At 42.4% G+C, this 22,053-nt stretch overlaps 1 protein-coding gene across 1 annotated transcript in view; it reads right to left on the minus strand.

Annotated features, from left to right (window-relative positions):
- LOC140479490 (atrial natriuretic peptide receptor 2-like) overlaps window positions 1-22,053 on the minus strand; it is a 103,373-nt gene that overhangs the window by 62,770 nt on the left and 18,550 nt on the right. The window contains exons 5-11 of the mRNA XM_072573323.1: window positions 19,838-19,942; window positions 15,755-15,857; window positions 14,830-14,975; window positions 13,067-13,139; window positions 12,833-12,980; window positions 8,807-8,893; window positions 4,312-4,455 (exon numbers count right to left, since the gene is read on the minus strand). Coding sequence (XP_072429424.1) covers window positions 4,312-4,455; window positions 8,807-8,893; window positions 12,833-12,980; window positions 13,067-13,139; window positions 14,830-14,975; window positions 15,755-15,857; window positions 19,838-19,942 — 806 coding nt within the window. The remainder of the gene's footprint in view (window positions 1-4,311; window positions 4,456-8,806; window positions 8,894-12,832; window positions 12,981-13,066; window positions 13,140-14,829; window positions 14,976-15,754; window positions 15,858-19,837; window positions 19,943-22,053) is intronic.

Below are 22,053 nucleotides of genomic sequence, written 5' to 3' on the forward strand. Positions count from 1 at the left end.
GATAACAAAAGGCTGGATATGCTGAGACTTTCTTTCCCAGAACGTAGGAGGTTGAGGGGTGATCTGTTAGAGGTTTATAAAATCATGAGGGGCATAGATAAGGTGAACAGCAAAAGTCTTTTTCCTAGGATGGGTGATTTCAAAACTAGGGGGCATATTTATATGGTAAAAGGCGAAAGATGTAAAAGGAATTTGAGGGGCAAGTTTTTCACACATTGAGTAGTTCATATGAGATATGAATTGCCAGAGGAAGTGGTAGATTTAGGTACAGTTACATTATTTATCAGATATTTGGATAGGTACATAACTATGAAAGGTTTGGAGGGAAATGGGCCAAACATAGGACAGTGGAGCTAGCCAGATGTGATATACCCAAGGTTACTACAGAAGTGAGAGAAGAGATTGCTGCACCTTTGATGATAATCTTTGCTCCTCAATGTCCACTGGAGTAGTGCCAGAGGAAGGGGCAAGTGTTATTCTCTTGTTCAAGAAAGTGAATAGGGATAATCCTGGGAGTTACAGTCAAGTCAGTCTCACATCTGTGGTGAATAAAGAAGTGAGAGGATTCTGAGAGACAGGGATTCTGATTACTTGGAAAACCATAGGTTGATTAGAAATAGTCAGCATAGCTTTGTGAGGGGCAGGTCATGCCTCAGAAACCTTACTGAATTCTTTGAGGATGTGACAAAACACATTGATGAAGGTAGAGGAGTGGATGTGGGGTACAGGGAAATCTGGCTGTCTGGGTACAGATTTGGCTGGCCCACAGAAAACAGAGGGTGTGATAGATGGAAAATATCCAACCTGGAGTTCTGTGACCAGTGGTGTTGCGCAAGGATCAGTTCTAGGATTCCTGCTTTTTGTGATTTTTATAAGTGACTTGAATGAGAAGTGTGGTTTGCCAATGGCACAAAGGTTAGTGGAGTGGTGGATAGTGTGGAGGGCTGTTGTAAGTTGCAATAGGACATTGACAGAATGCAGAGCTGGGCCGAGAAGAGGCAGGTGTAGTTCAACCTGGAAAAGTGTGAAGTGATTCACTTTGGAAGGTCAGATTTGAATGCAGAATACAGGGTTAAAGGCAGGATTCTTGGCAGTGTGGAGAAACAGAAGGATCTTGGGGTCCATGTCCATAGATCCCCCAAAGTTGATAGGGTTGTCAAGAAGGCATTTGGTGTGTTGGTTTTCATTAGCAGGAGGATTGAGTTTAAGAGCCACAAGGTTATGCTGCAGCTCTATTCAGCCCTGGTTGGACCACGCTTGGAATATTGTGTTCAATTCTGATCGCCTCATTATAGGAAGGATGTAGAAGCTTTAGAGAGGGTGCAGAGATTTACCAGGATGCTGCCTGGACTGGAGGACATGTCTTGTGAAGAAAGGTTGAAGGAGCTGTGGCTTTTCTCATTGGAGCGAAGAAGGATGAGAGGTGACTGGATAGAGGTGTTGAAGATGATGAGAGACATAGATAGAGTGGAGAGCCAGAGACTTTTCCTATGGTGAAAATGGCTTTCATGGGGGCATAATTTTAAGGTGATTGGAAGAAGGTTTAGGGGAGATGTCAGAGGTAGGTTCTTTACTCAGAGTGGTGGGTGTGTGGAATGCACTGTCAGCAGTGGAAGTACAACCAGATACATTAGGGACATTTAAACAACTGTTGGATAGGCACATGGATGAGAGTAAAATGAAGTTAGTCTCATCTTAGAGTAGGATACAATGCTCAGGACAACATCAAGGGCAAAAGGGCCTGTATTGCGCTGTACTATTCTACGTTCTATGCTCAATGTTCTATGTTTAGTTTGGGATTTTGGTCGGTATGGTTGAGTTAGATTGGAAAGTCTGTTTGCGTGCTGTATGACTCTAACTCTACAAGTTTGAATTGTTGATGCCATGGCCTTTCAGGGAAGGATCTACAGGATCTCCTTCGTCTTAAGCGGTGGAGGAAGACCACTTTGTAATCTAATGAGAAGAGCTTCTTCTTTCTTGTATGATCACAAGTTACATTGATATGTACACACTAATATAGCGAATACGTGGAGGACTTGGATGGTCAGTCTTACTCCTTTAAGGTCCTAAACTCTTTTTCAAATTCCCCTACATAAGGTTAGCAGAGTGGGTGATGCTTAAAGCATTCCTTATATTAACCCTTATTCAGACCCTTATACTGTGACAGAGCAGACAGAGAGGGGAGTGGTGTTGCTGCTGGATGGGGAGCAGGCCATGAAGAGATTTTGAAATATAAATTTAACCGTTTGAGGAATTGAGGTGTAATGCAGATCAGGAAAGACAGGGCTGATGGGTGAGTTGGATATGTTGCCATGATGTGGAGGTGTTGGTGTTGTTCTGGGATGGGCGAAGTAGAAAGTCAGATGACACTAGGTGATAGTCCAACAAGTTTATTTGAAGTCACAAGCTTTCAGAGCACTGCCCCTTCATCAGGTGAAGTGTTACATTGCAGTGTGAACAGTGGATCATTTTTAGATGGGCCACAGGCTGTCAGCGATGACAGGAATGAATTTGAAGTCGGTAGGTTTGTTGGATCTGGGGATTCACAGGGCAGCGATTCTTTAGGCTCTGAGCTGAGGGTGTCAGGTATGGTGTGAATGTTACTGAACTTAAAATCCAGGGGATCTGCCTTGTACTATGGGGACATGGGCTTAAATGGCACCAGGATGATGGGTGGAAAATAAATTCCACCAATTAAACCTGGAAGAGAAAACTATTCTTGCTAACAATGACCATGACAGTTTTTATAGAGTCATAGAAATTTACAGCATGGAAACAGACCTCTTTGGTCCAATTCATCCATGCTGACCAGATATCCTAAATTAATCTAGTCCCATTTGTTAGTATTTGGCCCATATCCCTCGAAACCCTTCCTATTCATATACCATCCAGATGCCTTTTAAATGCTGTAATTGTACCAGCCTCTACCACTTCCTATGGCAGCTCATTCCATACGTGCACCACCCTCTGTGTGAAAAGGTTGCCCCTTATGTCCATTTTAATATCTTTCCCTTCTCACTCTAAACCTATGTCCTCTAATTCTGGACTTCTCTACCCCAGGGAAAAGACCTCGATCTCAGTGAGCTGGAAGGCATCTGCCACTTTCATCTCTGAATTGGAATCATTTTGACACATACACTGTGTTCACTCCTGTCTCTCTGCTCAAATGCCTTGATTACCTCAAGATCGACAATTCCAATGCTCCAGCAACCTCCTGCCTCGAATCCTTCATATAATTAAGGTCATCTTAACCCCTCCTGACTGATCCTGATTGGCATGAAGTTGCATTTCCCATCACCCCTGAGCTTGCTGGTTAACTGTTTATGAATCTAACTATTGCTAATATGTGAAAGAATCCCTCTATATGCCTTTAATAAGGCTGGTCTACAGTTTCTGTTTAATGGTAACCCCCAGAATGTTAATATGGGATTCAGCAATGTTGTTGAATGAGGAGATGATTTCTCTCATGTTGGAGACGGTCATTGTCTGATGTTTGAAGGTGACTTGCCATTTATCAGCTCAAGGCTGACTGTTGTGTAGGTCTTATGTCTTGGCAGCACAGACTACTTCAGTACCTGAAGAATGGTAAGCAGTTCTCAACACTTTTCACCATGAGTGGGTGTTCCCATGTTTGACCGAATGAGGCAAGAAAAGTGATGGAGCAGTGAGGAGCTCCCACAGCCTTGTCCTGGGGCTAAGAAGTTCAATCAGTGTGTTGTGCCTTCAAGACTGTCCTAACGGTGGAGAGAGAAGTAAAGAGTTAGGTGTTAAAGAGGCAATTCCAATGTTTAGGAGCTGGGCAATTCAAGGCAAAGTTACCAGTGGTGGAGCAGGGAAACCTGAAGATGTGTGAGAGACCAGAGTTTGGGGGTTGCAGTGATCTCAAAGGCTGTGAGATTGCAGGATGTTACAGAAATCAGTTTGGGTGAGAATATGAAAGTAGCTGACTATATATGATATGAGGTTTAAAATTAAGGAGTTGTCAGATTGCAAGTCAATGTAAACAAGCGAGATAATGGATTTATACAACAATTAACCAGCAAGCTCAGGGGTGATGGGAAATGCAACTTCATGCCAATCTGGATCAGCCAGGAGGGGTTAAGATGACCTTAATTATATGGAGGATTCGAGGCAGGAGGTTGCTGGAGCATTGGACTTGTCGATCTTGAGGTAATCAAGGCATTTGAGCAGAGAGACAGGAGTGAACACAATGGAAGTGTATGTGTCAAAATGATTCCAATTCAGAGATGAAAGTGGCAGATGTCTTTCAATCACTGAGATCATGACGTTATTTTTGATGTCCTTCTTTACCTGAATCCCCAGTTCAAGGGGATGTCATCGTTGAACAGAACATCCGCCAGGCTCCCTTTTGGACAGTATTCAGTAATTATGGTAGCATTGGGCACCTCGACAGATCCTCCAATAAATTTGCACAGATTTGGATGATCGAGTTCCCTGGAATGAACAGAAATGCAAGTGAAGAATAAAATCTCCTGAAACACCTTTAACTAACATTAAATAAAGAACAGGGACATCCAAACACCACAAACGTTGGTTACATTTCATCTTTATTGTACATCATTCTGGGTATGTTTCAATATTTTGGGAATGAAGATACTTCACTGAAAATCAGTGATGTCAATGGTGATTCATCTTACATCACATTTTCAGTCATCTCACTCATAATATTTTCACAGATGACAGATTCACATAACCATTGATTATTTATCATATAAACTAAGCATCAATATGTTGTGTACATATCAATATAAGTTGTATGTTATGGATTATTAATCTATTGCCCTAACTTCATTCTTAAAATGCCCTTTTGTTGCAGAATAACATCTCTCGATCTTCTGATCCAAGGTAAAAGTCTCCCGCTAACTCATCTCATTGAATGGCAGAGCAGATTTGATGGGCTATAAATCTACTTCTGCACCAAAGTCTTGTGATTCTGTGGTTGTCAAAGAACAAAGAATAATACAGCACAGGAACAGGCCCTTCAGCCCTCCAAGCATACGCCAATACATTTTTTCCTTCCATACTAAAACTGTCTTTCCTTACAGGATCCCTATCCCTTTATTGCCTTCCTAATCATGTATTCATTCAGATGCTTCTTAAACGCTGCTATTGTGTCTGCTAACACCACCTCATCTGGCAGCATGTTTCAAGTACTCACCACCCTTTGAGTGAAACATTTGCCTTGCACATCTCTTTTCAACATCCACCCTCCACACCTTGAACCTGTGTCCTCCAGCAATTGACCCCTCTACCCTGGGAAAAAGCCTCATATATCCCACTGTATCTATGTCATTCACCATCTTCTAAACATCTATGAGGTCACCCCTCAACCTCCTGTGTTCCAGTGAAAACAAACCCAGTCTATCCAACTTTTCTTCATCACTAAAATCCCCCAGACCAGGCAACATCCTGGTTATGGAGATAAGGCTGGAACAGGATACTGATTGGGAATGATCAGCCATGATCATATTGAATGGCGGTGCAGGCTCGAAGGGCTGAATGGCCTACTCCTGCATCTATTGTCTATTGTCTATTGTCTATAAACCTTTTCTGTACCCTCTCCAAAGCATCCACATCTTTCTGATAGTTTGGTGACCAGAACTGTACACAATATTCCGAGTGTGGCCTAACTAACGTTCTATAAAGCTACAGCATAACTTGTTTATCCTTAAACTCAGTGCCCCTTCCAATGAAGGCAAGTATGCCATAAGTTTTTTTTACTCTCTTATCTACCTACGCTGCCACCTTCAGAGATCTGTGGACCTGCACACTCAGAACCCACTGCATATCAATAATCTTAAGGGTTCTGCCATTCACTATATGATTTCCACCTGTACTTGACCTTTCAAAATACATCACCTCACATTGCCCAGATTAAACTCCATCTGCAATTTTTCTGCCCATGCCTCCAACTGATCTATAGCCTGCTGTATCCTCTGACAATCCTCCCCATTATCCGTAACTTCACCAATCTTTGTATCATTCACAAACTTGTTAATTAGATCAGTTATGTTTTCCTTCAAATCATTTATGTAGACCACAAACAGCAGGAGGTCCCAGCACTGATCCCTGAGGAACACCATTAGTCACAGCCCTCCATTCCAAAAAGAATCCTTCCACCGCTACCCTCTGTCTCCTATGACTAAGCTTGTCCTATCTCCTTGCTCATGTCTTGCTCTCATATTCTGTCTGTATCTTACATCAATGCTTATACCCCTATACTTCCATTGCTTTGTTTAATTTAAATAACACGGCCTTATTTCCTGCTGTTCTATATCCAAGCTATTTGTTTGTACACCACCTCTTGCCATTTTCCCAGCAGCAGGATAATGTTTGAGCAGTAAGAGAGAGCTAGAGGATGTCTTGCTTCCTTTCTTCACTTGTTGGGTATGGGGATCACTGCTGGGCCATCATATATTGCCCAACCAAGTTGTCCTTGAGAAGGTGGTGGTGATCTGTCTTCTGGAACCACTGGGGTGTACAACTGAGTGGCTTGCTACACAATTTCAGCAGGCAGTGAAGAGTCAACCCCATTGCTGTGACTCTGGAGTAACGTGTCGGCCAGACCAGGTAAAGATGGCAATTTCCTTCCCTAGATATTAATGAACCAGGTAAGCTTTTCGTGACAATCAACAATGATTTCATGGTCATCAGTACAGTCTAAATTCCAAATTCTTTGTTTCTGAATTCAAATTCCACAACCTGCTTTGTGGGATTCAAATCCAGCTCCCTAGAACATGAGCTGAGTTTCTGGATTAATAGCTGAGTGATAATACAATCAGTTCTGCTATAGCTATAGTTTCTTTCTCATGCAATCCCATGTTATAAGAAAATCATATAATAGCAGTACCATTTACAGAGGAACCTCAATTATCCGAACAGGGAGTATTTTGTTCGGATAATCGAATGCTTGGATAATCGAATGCTGGATGACAGTGTTTAGCCAAGCATCAGGACCTTGCAATCTTGCTGGATGATCCGAAATTTGGATAATCGAATGCCGGATAATCAAGGTTCCTCTGTAAATGAATAGGGCCATAATCATGTTATAACTGAAACATGCTTTAAAAGTTTAGAAACAGTGTCCCAAATTTGTCAATTGTGTTATAGTAAATTCGCTTTGACAAAACACACGTTATAGCACAATGACCTGTATCACGAGGCCATCAGCTTTCCCATGCTGTGTGCATTTAATTGCCTTTTCCTCTCCCTGAATTTAGCAGCAACCAAACACACCTAAGTGTTGAAACTGGACTTAAGGCACTTTTTAAAAATGCTCCTTAAATCATAACAATCAAAGAATAATTCTCGGTGTCACTCAGCAGGTTTACTCTCATATTGTGAGTAGTCACTTGGTAATACAGAACTTTAGTATTTCTGAAATATTTTAGAATTCCATCTGACAGTAAACTTGGGCTTTGGAAGTGCAGGCTGATAGACCATGGTTCATATTCTGTGATGGGGCAGCAATTGCTAAATAATTCAGAGTGTGTTAATATAAATGTTTGGGTCCAGTGACCCTTCCTCGGAGCCATTCTGAGGAAGGGTCACTGGACCCGAAATGTTACCTTTGATTTCTTTTCACAGATGCTGCCAGAACTGCTGAGCTTTTCCAGCAACTTCTGTTTTTGTTTCTGATTTACAGCATCAGCACTTCTTTCAGTTTGTATTTGTGTTAAATACCTACACTAACCAAAAAATGAAGATAATCATTTGAGTTTGTAATGTGACTTATTTATGTTTTACTAGAAACATCTCACATTCAGACACAGGGACCTGGTCTCTGCAAACAAAACACATTTGGTTTAGCCTTGGTCTGTGAAAGAGCTTGGGGAGCCTATGGTACCTTCCTCTATAGCTTTCTCCATGTCAATTTCAGCTAATCTGAACTGCCATCCTTAACAGCACTGTTTTCTTTTCTAATATAAGTTTGACATTTGGCATCCTTGCCTTTGTGCTGATTAGTGCAATAAACAAGGTTTTAACAACATATTTGTCATATGTTTTAACAACATATTTGTCATTTGTCATTGATATGTCATTAACATATCAATGTTAAAGTTCTCTCATTTAAGTGACGATAGATGCCATAGAGTCATAGAGATGTACAACACGGAAACAGACCCTTCGGTCCAACTCGTCCCTGCCGACCAGATATCCCAACCCAATCTAGTCCCACCTGCCAGCACTGGCCCATATCCCTCCAAACCCTTCCTATTCATATACCCATCCAAATGCCTTTTAAATGTTGCAATTGTACCAGCCTCTACCACTTCCTCTGGCAGCTCATTCCATACACATACCACCCACTGCGTGAAAAAGTTGCCCCGTAAGTCTCTTTTATATCTTTCCCCTCTCACCCTAAACCTACGCCCTCTAGTTCTGGACTCCCCGACCCCAGGGAAAAGACTTTGTCTATTTATCCTATCCATGCCCCTCATGATTTTGTAAACCTTTATAAGGTCACCCCTCAGCCTCCAACACTCCAGGGAAAACAGCCCCAGCCTGTTCAGCCTCTCCCTATAGCTCAAATCCTCCAACCCTGGCAATATCCTTGTAAATCTTTTCTGAACCCTTTCAAGTTTCACAACATCTTTCCGATAGGAAGGAGACCAGAATTGCATGCAATATTCCAACAGTGGCCTAACCAATGTCCTGTCCAGCCCCCACCTCCTGTACTCAATACTCTGATCAATGTCCTGCTCCTTGATATTTTAAGTTGAATTACATAAAACATGTTTTCTGTTTGCCTTTGATATATCATTGCTCAGATATTTATACAGACCTCACTTGCTTTACTTCTTTCCTGACCGTTTTTGAGAGAGTGAATGTTTTCTTGGGAATCCTTTTAATAGCCACTGTTTGGCCATCACTACAAGAAAAAGGAAAAGGGATTAACAAGAATAAACTAAAACCATGATGCACTGTATCATACCTGGCTTTTTCAAAAATAATTTTGGTCAAACATACATTGAAATCAAACAAAGAACAGTGGATGCTGGAGATCTGAAACAAACACAGAAATTGCTGACTCTGATGGAGAATTACTGGACTCGAAATGTCTGATTTCTTTCCACAGATGATGCCAGACTTGCTGAGCTTCACCAGCAATTTCTGTTTTTGTTTCAAATATATATTGATTGTCTTTCAGTTTTTCTCTTATGGTCTGCCTTACTTTCCTGCAGGAAGCTATCAGACCTATTGTCAATGCTGCTCCCAGTGCACTCCTCAACACTGGTGGCTGTAAATATGTTGTAGAAAATATTCAGGAAATCTAATGGTATACTGGCTTTTATATCTAGAAGATGGAATGTTTAGGACAGCACAGTGGCTCAGTGGTTAGCACTGCTGCCCGCAGCACCAGAGACCCAGTTTGATCCCAGCCTGGGGTGACTGTCTGTGTGGAGTTTGTACATTCTCCCTGTGTCTGTGTGGGTTTCCTTTGGGTGCTCTGGTTTCCTCCCACAGTCCAATGAAGTGCAGGTTAGGTGGATTAGCCATGGAAAATGTGGGATTACAGGGATAAAGTGGGGATTGTGGTGAGATGCTCTTTGGAGGATTGGTACAGACCTGGTGGGCCGAATGTCCTCTATCTGCATGTGAGTTATGGCTTATAAGGATGCAGACGTCATGCTGCAGTTACACAAAATCCTGGTTAAACCACACTTGGAGCATTGTGAACAGATCTGGGCACCACACCTTAGGAAGGATAGATTGGTCTTGGAAGGTATACAACGTAAGTTTACAAGAATGATACTGGGACTTCAGGGATTAGGTTATGAGGAGGGGTTATACCTATTAGGCCTGTTTTCTCAAGAACTTAGAAGGTTAAAGGGTCATCTGATTGAAATCTTCAAGTTATCAACAGGAAAAGTCAGGGTAGATAACTAGAACTAGGGACATTGTCTGAGAATTAGGGCCAGACCATTGAGGAGAGATGTTAGGAAGCTCTTCGACACACAAAGTGTGGGAGGTGTTCAGAATGTCTTCCACAAATAGCAGTGGCACAGGATCCATGATGTAGTAATGATACCATTGGCCTACCAATCCAGAAGAGAGCTAATGTTGTGTAGACCTGGGTTCCAATCCCATGATTAGGAAATGGCGAAAATCATATTTTGATTGCACCCTCTTCCTCCCACCTTTCTCTTTTTGGCATGGACTTGCTCTCAATAGAGCCTATCTATTCTCCACTATTCTCATTCATCATTAACACCTATTTTGTGCCTCAATCACTCCTTTGCCACCATGAACACTCCCTTTATCTTTTGCTCTGGACACCCTCAACTTGTTCCACTAGCTTCTCCTTCCCTTTGTCAACAACATTTTTAAAAATCACCTGATTTTCCAACCACGTTCAGTTCTGAAGAATAGGCTTTGGATTGAAATGTTACCGTATCCCACCCACCTCAGTGCCAAATCAGTGGAATTTCTCCAGCCCTTCCCAATGCAATACTATTGTGCTTCTATTGATCTGAGATGCCTTGGGTAGATTCACTGCTCCCAATCCTTCCTATTGATATTAGTCTACATTTCTGATGCCAAGTTAAAAATCACACAACACCAGGTTATAGTCCAACAGGTTTAATTGGAAGCACACTAGCTTTTGGAGCCCTGCTCCTTCATCAGGCGAAGGAGCGTCACTCTGAAAGCTAGTGCTTCCAATTAAACCTGTTGGACTATAACCTGGTGTTGTGTGATTTTTAACTTTGTACATCCCAGTCCAACACCGGCATCTCCAAATCATTTCTGATGCCAAGCAGGGAAGGAAGCCCACACACAATCTTTGGCAGAAGATGGGCTCAGTCTTAATAGACAGAATAGGGTTATTATACTTAGGAGCTAGTTACATTAAGTCGAAGTTATATGAATGTTCATGGTAATAACTCAAGTTAGATTTAAGGAAAATTCACAATGCCACCGACTATTCCACATTCTTATACAGAGTCAGAAATCACACAGCACTAGGTTTATTTGAAATCACAAGCTGCTCCTTCGTCAGGTGAAGAGGAGGGAAGCATACCAAGTACAGATAGAGGTCATTCACACTAAATACCCTTCCCTCCACTTTATCTGACAAAGGAGCAGCGCTCCAAAAGCTTGTGATTTCAAATAAACCTGTTGGACTATAACCTGGCATCGTGTGACTTCTGACTTTGTGCACTCCAGTCTAACACTGGCACCTCCACATCTTTCTTATACAGAACAGCTGAAAAACAATTCATTGGCTTCCCCTTGCAAACAGTCTTTTATATCCTGATGGGTGGAGCTTGTCTCTTGATGTCAGTTAACCCTCTCAGGTACTAGCTGCTTTATATAATAGGAACGTGAAATGGAAAGGATGAGTAAGTCCCTCTCACAACGTTGCTATGCCTGATCTTTACCGGAGCTGGTGTAGATTAGATTAGATTCCCTACAGTGTGGAAACAGGCCTTTCGGCCCAACAAGTCCACACTGACCCTCTGAAAAGTAACCACGCAGACACATTTCCCTCTGACTAACACACCCAACACTATGGTCAATTTAGCATGGCCAATTTACCTGGCCTGCACATCTTTTGACTGTGGGAGGAAACCAGAGCACTAGGAGGAAACCCACGCAGACACAGGGAGAATGTGCAAACTCCACATAGACAGTCGCTCAAGGCTGGAATCAAACCTGGGTCCTTGGTGCTGTGAGGCAGCAGAGCTAACCACTGAACTATTGTGCCACCCCAAGCCCTCTCAGGTACTAGCTGCTTATATACAGTCACTTTCCTACTTGGGTGAAGGCACCAGTAATCTAGGGGCATCCAAGGCAAAGGGAAACCTGGCATGTTTCTAACCTATTGTCATTGGGGACTCCAAGGTGCAACTTTCTGATTCTGTAATAACCAACTGGAACCAGTATTGATCATAGACAACAGCAGAATTGTGAGCAGCAAACATTTATTGCAGGTAGTTATATCAACATGTGATATTTTGGTTGAGGCCCCATGTCACCTTTACTTTGACACAGTTTTATTACCAATGTTTGGGCGCTGGCTTTAATTAAACCAGAAAGCAAATTAAATAAGAGCCGTAAAACAGAGCAACAAGAATCAAGGCTGAGGAGTGACCTTATAGAGGTTTATAACATCATAGAGTCATAGAGCCATAAAGATGTACAGCATTGAAACAGACCCTTCGGTCCAACCCGTCCATACCGACCAGATATCCCAGCCCAATCTAGTCCCACCTGCCAGCACCCAGCACATATCCCTCTAAACCCTTCCTATTCATATACCCATCCAGATGCCTTTTAAATGTTGCAATTGTACCAGCCTCCACCACTTCCTCTGGCAGTTCATTCCATACACATACCACTCTCTGAGGAGTATTGATAGGGTAAATAGCCAAGATATTTTCTCTTGGGTAGTGGAGTTCAAAACTAGAGAGTACATCTTTAATGCGAGACGAGAGAGATTTAAAAGGGACCTTTTTACACAAAGGGTGGCTCATGTGTAGAATGAACTGCCAGAGAATGTAGTAAATGTGAGTACAAATAGAACATTTAAAAGACATTTGGATAGGTACATGAGTGGGAAAGTTTGAGAGGGATTTGGGGCAAATGCAGGCAAGTGGGACTATTTTAGTTTGGGAAAGTTGGTTGGCGTGGACCAAAGGGTCTGTTACCATGCTGTATGACTCTATGACTCTATGAATAGCCCGTTCAACTCTTAAAATTGCTCCAATAGTCAACAAGATCAAGCCTGATTCCACTTTCCCAGAGTATCCACATATTCTGAAACTACAAGGGTCGATACAAGTATGTGACTGGACTGTAAACTTACTAAATCCCCTTCTGTATAAATCGTTGTTTATGTGATGGGCTAGCAATGCATGTGTTCGTGGTAACATCTGTCATGAGACTTGTGACCGAGTTGCCACTGGCTTGTTGGACAGTGATGACGCTGCCAGCAGCTGCCGTGATACCTCTCCCTACAAAGACAAAACAGTAACTGGAAATGAGACTCAAAGAGAGCCAACAGAACATTTCTGTGAACACTCTGAGCTTATACACATACCTAATTTAATTTCATTCAGATTGATGATCCAGCTCTCATCCCAGAGCATCTTCTGCTTTTGGTATTGGAGCCACTAGAAAGAAGTACACATGAGAAATAAACCAGATTGGACAACAAAGATTATTGATGCTGTGTTAAAAATCACACTACACCATGTTATAGGCCAACAGGTTTATTTGGAAGCTCTAGCTTTTGGTGCACTGCTCCTTGAAGGAGCGTCGCTCCAAAAGCTAGAGCTTCCAAATAAACCTGTTTGACTATAACCTGGTGTTGTGTAATTTTTAACTTTGTACATCCCAGTCCAACACCTGCACCTCCAAACCAATTGATGCTATGAGTTATCATCTCAGCATATCAAGTGTATTGCATATACAACACAATACAGCACAGGAACAGGCCCTTTGGCCCACCAAGCCTGCCCACTAATCCTTACTTAGACCCACTTCTTAATGCCCGTCCACAGTTTCTATCCTTCCATTCACCTCCTGTTTAATATACTTTCTTTCGGTCCAAATCCCTCCATGATCTTGATCCCCTCTCAATATCCATAAAATCTCTAGTTACACGAACCCACCAGCACCCTCCATTCAAAGCTCCTCCTGGATTCTGTTCTCAGCCAAGACTATTTGCACATCCATAGTGAATATTCAGCATGGTCACAATAACCTGATTCATTCCTGGGTGAGTGGCTACTGCTTTGTGTTTGTACAATGCAGTAGGAACACACAGCCTCTGAAAGAGAAAACATCTCCTGTCTCTCTATCTTTCTCCCTGACCTGAATGGAGACATAAAGGAAAATCCTGAGCAACAGTTACTCCCTCTCTCTGCAAATTCCCATCCTGAAAGGAAAGATTCAGAAACAGGGTGACAGTGTGAATCCTCAACTAGTGAAGGAAAGGTCGATAATTGGTACATCCACAACTTTGTATCTTAGTAATGAACAGGTGCACTGTTGTGCCTCTTGAACCTGTTTCATTATTCAATGTGATCATGGCTGACCCAACATTCCTTACATTCACTTTCCTGCCTTTTCTCCATAACCCTTGATTCTCTGACTGACCAAGAATCTATCTCAGCCTTAAATATACACAAGGACTCTGCCCCCACAGCTCTCTATGGCAAGATGTTCCAGAGACACTCAACTCTCTGGGAGAAGGAATTCCTTCTTATCTCAGTCTTAAATTAGTGCCCCTTTATTTTGAGTCTGTTCCCTCTGGTCCTAGACTCTCCTATGAGGAGAAACATTCTCTTAGCATTGACCCTGTCAAGCCCCTTAAGAATCTGATATGTTTCAGTGAGAGCACCTCTCACTCTGCTAGACTCCAGCGAGTAGAGTCCCAACTTGTTTAGCTTTTGCTCATAAGACAATCCCTCAATCCCAGGGATCATCCTGGTGAACCTTCTCTGATCTGCCTCCAAGGAAATTATATCTTTCCTGAAATAAGGGGAGCAAAACTGCTCACAGTGCTCCTGATATGGTCTCACCACTACCTTGTACAGTTGCAGTAAGACATCCCTACTCTTATACTCTAACCCCCTTGAAATAAGGGCCAACATTCCATTAGCCTTCCCGATTACCTGCTGTCCCTGTGTGCTGGCTTTCTGTGCACAAGTTCCCCCAAGTTCCTTTGTGTTGCAGCTTTCTGCTGTTTCTCTCCATTTAAATAAAATTCTGACCTTTATTTCTTTGTTTTAAAATGAACAATCACAATGCAATTAAAGAGATAAACTGAAGTAGAGGAAGAGGAATATCGTTACCTACCACCAGGGTGAGTATAAAGCCGCTACCGAACACGGCAATAGGAAGTCCGATGGAAACTTTGATGCCAATCGCCATGGGGCAGACTCCACAGTCAGCAGGACAGGTATCACATCGCTCACCCCCATCGCAAACACCATCGTCACAAACTAATACACACAGGTTTAAAGCCAAGATAGCTCATTGCATTGAAGACAATTTGGAAAAGTTCAGTTTCTGTGCAATTATTTTATTAGATAGCAGTGTTGTAACAATGAGAAGGAATAATGAGAAAAAATAAAGTATTTATTTTATAGACATACCACACACAAAATTTCTAAGTTGTTAATAGGTCTCCTGTGGCACTGCTCAGAGTAATCATGGGTGCAGGAAGGAACTATGTTGTTTATTGAAAGTGAAAGCTGTGAACAGAGTCATAGAGGTCCACTGCACAGAATAAAGCCCTTTGGCTCATTGAGTCTATGTTGGTCAATAACAGCCAGTTAACTATTCCAATCCCATTTTCCAGCACTTTACCCACAGCCCTACATGCTTTCTATGACTTTTTTTGGTAAAAGTCTGATCTTTTCTGTTTTGTTTTGTGGGCTTGTGGAGAAGGTGTGGTTCTCATTCCAAAAAGTGCTTTCTTATTAAGAGAAAACTGGGGCTGGGAGTCGGTTAGCTCAGTTCACTGAAAGCAGAGTGTTTCCAACAGTTTGGGGTTAAATCTGAGCTTACGACAAAGGTCCCACCTCCTCAACTTCACCCCTCGCCTGAGACATGGTGACCTTCGGGTTAAAGCACCACCATCCATCTCTCTCTCTCTGAGACAGGGGCAATGGGGATGTTGCTTTTACCAATATTTCCATGATCTATATCTCTTGGAAACATGAGGAAATACAGCCCATATACAGTTTAATGTTATAAATAGAACCAACTAAAGCAATACCTTGTCCACTTATTACAGTTGTCTTTGCTTCCAAGGCGGCATGCATATGTCCAACTTTAACATGGGCAATGAGGGAAGTCACTCCTACATGGATCAAGACCACCTAAGAATAAAGCAAGAATGACAGGTATATAAATCAAGCATAGAGAATTCTGAAGGGATTTGGCAAGCAAGATGTAATGGTTATTGGATGTGAGTGATTGTTTTTTTCTGCCTGGGGAATCCAGAACAATCCAAGAGAAGAGGTTGAACCTTAAGGAATGCAGCAAGGAGAAATTTCTTCACCCCACAAGTTGTGAATCTGACTCCAAAGTGTTTTGAATGACATCCCAGTGGTCTTTTTGCTAACCTATTAATTCAGAAATCAGGTAATGTTCTGAGGACCTGGGTACGGATCCCATCATGGCAGATAACGGTTTTCAAACTCAATAAAAATCCAGAATTAAGAGTCTAATTATGATCATGACAATACAATCAATTTTTGGAAAACCCATCTAGTTCACTGGTGTCCTTTGGGGAAGGAAGTGTGTTATTCTTATCCAGTCTGGCCGGCATGTAACTCCAGACCCATCACAATGTAGTTGACTCTTAATTGCATTCAGGTGGCCCAGCATTTAGATTAGATTATTTAGAGTGTGGAAACAGGCCCTTCAGCCCAACAAGTTCACACTGGCCCTCCGAAAAGCAACCCACCCAGACCCATCCCCCTACGCCTAACACTACGGGCAATTTAGCCTGGCCAATTCACCTAACCTGCACATCTTTGGACTGTGGGAGGAAACTAAAGCACACGGAGGGAACCCACATAGACATGGGGAGAATGTGCAAACTCCACACAGACAGTTGCATGAGGCAGGAATTGATCCCAGGTCTCTGGCACTGTGAGGCAGCAGTGCTAACCACTGTGCCACCATGCTGCCCACAAGGATTGCTGGAAGCTTTGGTTTTCTGGTGCAAAATTTCGTATCACACTGAATTATATACTTTTCTAACATTACTACTGATTCTAAGAATGTGCCTCTCCTAAAACAACCAAAGCCGTCTATTTTGGAATAAAATAAGCTCTGGATAATATCCAGACTGGGTTGATAAGTGGTTAGTAATATTTGTTCCACACAAATTCCAGCAATAACCATTTCTAACAAGAAACAATCCAACCACCACTCTTGAGATTCAATGGTATTACCATCACCGAATTACCAATTAGCAACTTCCCAGGGGTTATCAATGACTAGAAATGCCACTGGATTCACCATATAAATAAAATGCCTACAAGAACAGGTCAGAGGCTAGTAATACTGTGGCAAGTAACTCACCTCCTGACTCTCCAAAGCTTGTCCATCTTTCACAAGGTACAACACAGTAGAGTAATGGAATACTCCCCACTTGCTTAGATGAGTGCAGCTCCAAGGGCGGCACGGTGGCACAGTGGTTAGCACTGCTGCCTCACAGTGCCAGAGATCTGGGTTCTATTCCCGCCTCAGGCGACTAACTGTGTGGAGTTTGCATGTTCTCCCCGTGTCTGCGTGGGTTTCCTCCGGGTGCTCCGGTTTCCTCCCACAGTCCAAAAATGTGCAGGTCAGGTAAATTGGCCATGCTAAATTGCCCGTAGTGTTAGGTGAGGGGTAAATGTCGGGGTATGGGTGGGTTGCGCTTCGGCGGGGCGGTGTGGACTTGTTGGGCCGAAGGGCCTGTTTCCACACTGTAAGTAATCTAATCTAACACTCACAAAGCTCAACACCATCAGGTAAAGCAGCCCACTTAATTGGCACCACATCGACAAGCATTCACTTCCTCCATCCCCAATGATCAGTTGCGGCAGTGCGCACTATCTATGAGATGCACTGCAGAAATTCACCAAAGATCCTCAGACAGCACCTTCCAAACCCATGACCACTTCCATCTGGAAGGACAAGGGCAGAAGATACATGGAGAGCCACCAACAGCAAACTCCCCCCCAAGACACCCACCATCCTGACTTGGAAATATATTGTGGTCCCTTCAGCGTCACTGGTCAAAATCCTGGAATTCCCTCCTTAATGGTGGTGTGGGTCAACCCACAGCACATGGACTGCAGTGGATCAAGAAGGCAGCTCACCTCTACCTTCTGAGGGGGCAATTAGGAATGGGCACTAAATACTGAGCAGCCAGTGATGCCCATGTGCCACAAAAGAACAAAGAAAATCTTATTTAATCATGAATCATTTGAGCTCGCTCTGTTTGGCCAGATGTTTATTTGATTCTCAAAGGGATTGCTCTAATCTGAACTCAGTCATGGCAGGAGGGAAGACAGTGATGATGGCTTAAGAACATCCTCAATGTCTCCTTGCAAGGATTGACCATTTCTGTGGACTTGGCTTGTGACTGTCCGAAATGGAGAACATTGACTTGGGAAGGTGCCGAATACATCGAGGAATCTTCATCAGGAACATGCAGAGGTGAAATTGAAGGGAGTGCACAAGCTAACCACCAACCTATCCGCCTGATCCTTGCCACATTGATGGAATATTGCACAGATCATACGTTGGTCTTACCATCCATCAAACCAGAGTGGAAACCCATCATTTTCAATCCTGAAGGTTTGTTCTATAATCCCAACTCATGTTATTCATAGACAAGTCAGATCTGGCTTGATAGATTATAATTTGTTCTTATAATATTTAATGTGTTTTTTTAATAGAAACATAAATGTACACAGGGCTGCAGATTTAGCTTTAACAATGAAACAGAAATTTATTACACAAAAGACAGAAAGAAAAATAAAATCAAGTAAATCAAGCGATCTACGTATAAACTAGCTTAAAACATTTCAAACACCCAGAAAGCAAAACACCATCTACTCAAACATTACTATCTACAAGAGGGGTGGCACGGTGGCTCAGTGGTTAGCACTGCTGCCTCACAGCACCAGGGATCTGGGTTCAAATCCAGCCTTGGGCAACTGTCTGTGTGGAGTTTGCACATTCTTCCTGTGTCTGTGTGGGTTTCTTCTGGGTGCTCTGGTTTCCTCCCACAGTCCAAAGAATTGTAGGTTTGGTGAATTGGCTATGTTAAATTGGTATGGACTTGTTGGGCTGGAGGGCCTGTCTCCATGCTGTAGGTAATCTAATCTAAATTACAACTAATCAAAATCCAGAGGACATTAACTTCCCTGTCAAATTGTTAACTCTTTCTTTATGGTTCCAGTCTTGAAATGTGAAGCCCTTTTATTTTTGACTTGCACAGCAAATGTCTTTCACTGAGGTAACTTATTCCTTAAACTGTCTGAAGAAACCCCTTTTTGTCTAGCAGAAACTATCCTTACATATAATTCAGTCAGCTCTCCTTCCACCTATCCACTCCACCCTCCCCCTGACCTATCATCTCCATCCCCAACCCCATTCACCTATTGTACTCTATGCTACTTTCTCCCCACCCCCACCCCCCTCTCATTTATCTCTTCACTCTGCAGGCTCCCTGCCTCTATTCCTGATGAAGTGCTTTTGCCCAAAATGTTGATTTCCTGCTCCTCGGATGCTGCCTGACCTGCTGTGCTTTTCCAGCACCACTCTAATCTAGACTCTCCTTTGAACTGAGGTCAGATGATTTTTAACAGAAAATAATTAATTTGCCTATCTTAGATTCAGCTGTGCAGATGGTTTTGTGATTTCTTTCTCTTCCTGTCACAAAACCCCACATTATAAACAAACTTCCATTAACCGTTCAGGAAGCCTTCAAGTATTCTACTTGCTGACAGAGTAAATCTGTAAAATCTGACTTAGTTAATTACTAAATCTCTTCACAAAAATATAGAATAACATATACGCTAACCTTAAAATTTAAACTCCAAAAATTGATATTAATACATAAATATATATAAATCACACACCTTTCATCTTATAACCTTAAAGAAGGGGAAATATCTGATGCATATTGCATTAAACTAAATTTATTCTAATTGTACAATGATCAATTTGCAAGAAGCCAGTCCTGAAGCAGAATTGTAGCTTTCCCATTATTTCTTGATTCACTGATAGTGGATAGGGACCATCAGGTAAGTCTTGTGTTCAGATATGAATAGTCCAACTTCTCATAAACCTGTACCTTACTTGTCCAGTTTTGTTGAGACATCTTGCCTGCTTGAGAAATGGTGTGAGTAACTATTTTCCCATCGTCTGGTATCCACGGACCACAGATTCCACCTTTTTTCTGAAATAAACAAGATTTGAAACTCTGATTGTGAAATCTGTGGGATGATAGAATGGTTAGAGCATGGAAGGATTGTGTTTGGGTTGGCTTTCATAAAAAAAAGAACATAGAGCAGTACAGCACAGCAATAGGCCCTTCAGCCCATCATATCTGTGCCAACCACAAAGACATTCTAAATAATCCTATCTACCTGCACATGGTCTGTATCCCTCTATTTCCAACCTGTTCATGTGTCTGTCTAACCACCTCTTAGACATTGTTACCGTATCTGCTTCTACCACGACCCCTGGCAGTACCTTCCAAGGACCTACCACCCTGTGTGTGAAACATTTTCCTCCTCTCACCACTGCCCCAGTATTTGATATTTCCAAAGAGAATCTGATTACCCACGTCTGTCATAATATGATATACTTTGATCAGGTCATCCCACAGCCTCCGACTGCTCTAACAAAACTCAGACCCATTCTGTTGGCATCACTGCACTGTGAATCAGCTGTCCAGCCAACTAATCCCAATGAATTTTGGCAATTAGTGCTGGTTACATATTCACCGTGAGGCTAGATTATAAATACAGATTTTTATTGAAATTTGCTATTGTGGGATTTGATCCAAAGTGCTCAGGGACATTAGTGCCTGCTGTTCTAGGTTACCAGCCCACTGACATTACCAGTGATATTACTACTCGACCCTATCCCTGAATGAGCAACTCCCTTGTGCCATTTTCCATCTTCTCCCTGTGAGTCTGCACATCCTTCTTTTCCAAATAAAAATCCAGTTTCTTCTGAGGAAGTCACTTAATTCATCTCAATTCCCTGCTCTTCCTCCCAGTGGCCGTGCTAATGTTTCCTCAGTCAGTGTTTGGATATTTCTGATCAACCTGTTCAGGAATTTTATTAACACCTGTGCAGCAGGTTGGGACTTGAACTTGGCTCACCTGACTCAGAGGGAGGGACACCGGACACCACCACTGTATGACAACACATGCCAACCGCCCCCCCAGCCGACTCTTTTCACCGTCACCACTCTCTCTCCCCAGACCTGAACCATTGTAGGAAAGCTTCTTCACGTCATGTGAAGAAGCATTCCTTCATATTGTCAGGCAAGTTAGACCATAAGACCTTAAGACATAGGAGTGGAAGTAAGGCCATTTGGCCCATTGAGACCACTCCGCCATTTAATTATGGCTGATGAGCATTTCAACTCCACTTACCCGCATTCTCCCCGTAGCCCTTAATTCCTTGTGACATCAAGAATTTATCAATCTCTGCCTTGAAGACATTTCGCGTCCCGGCCTCCTCTGCACTCCGCGGCAATGAATTCCACAGGCCCACCACTCTCTGGTTGAAGAAATGTTTCTGCATTTCTGTTCTGAATTGACCCCCTCTTATTTTAAGCCTGTGCCCACAGGTCCTAGTCTCCCTGCCTAACAGAAACAATTTCTTATAATGATAAGGTTCCTCGCCAAGTAAACAAGCGGCGCCAATTAATACCTAGCAATTAGGTTTTTAAAAGTTTTATTAACTAATTGAAAGAGATTTTGAGGGGTCTTGGCAGAGTGACGCAGAAAAGATAGTCTTTGGAAGAAACTAGGAGTCGCTTTCTTTCAAAATCAGGGGTCCCCATTTTAAACATGAGATGATGAGAATTTTCTTTCTCTCAGAGGGTTTTGAGTGGTTTAAACTCTCTTTCTGAGAAGGTGCTGGAAACAGAGTGTTTCAATATATTTAAGGTAGAGCCATTGAGTCATACAACAGACCCTTCGGCCCAACCAGTCTATGCCAACCATAATCCAAAACTAAACTAGTCCCACCTGCCTGCTCCTGGCCCATATCCCTCTAAACATTTCTTATTCATGAACTTATCCAATGTCTTTTAAACTTTGTAACTGTACCCATGTCATTCCTTTCTCTGTAAGTTCATTCCACACACAAACAACTCTCTGTATAAAAAAATTGACGTTCGTGTCTTTTTTAAACTTTCTCCTCTCACCTTAAAAAATTACCCCCTAGTTCTTGAAATCCCCCACCCTAGGGAAAAGACACTTGCTATTCACTTTATCTACATTCCTCATGATGTTATAAATCTCTGTAGGGTCACGCCTCAACCTCCAG

This window comes from Chiloscyllium punctatum, chromosome 7 (genome assembly GCF_047496795.1).
Source record: "Chiloscyllium punctatum isolate Juve2018m chromosome 7, sChiPun1.3, whole genome shotgun sequence".
NCBI classification, from domain to species: Eukaryota; Metazoa; Chordata; class Chondrichthyes; order Orectolobiformes; family Hemiscylliidae; genus Chiloscyllium; species Chiloscyllium punctatum.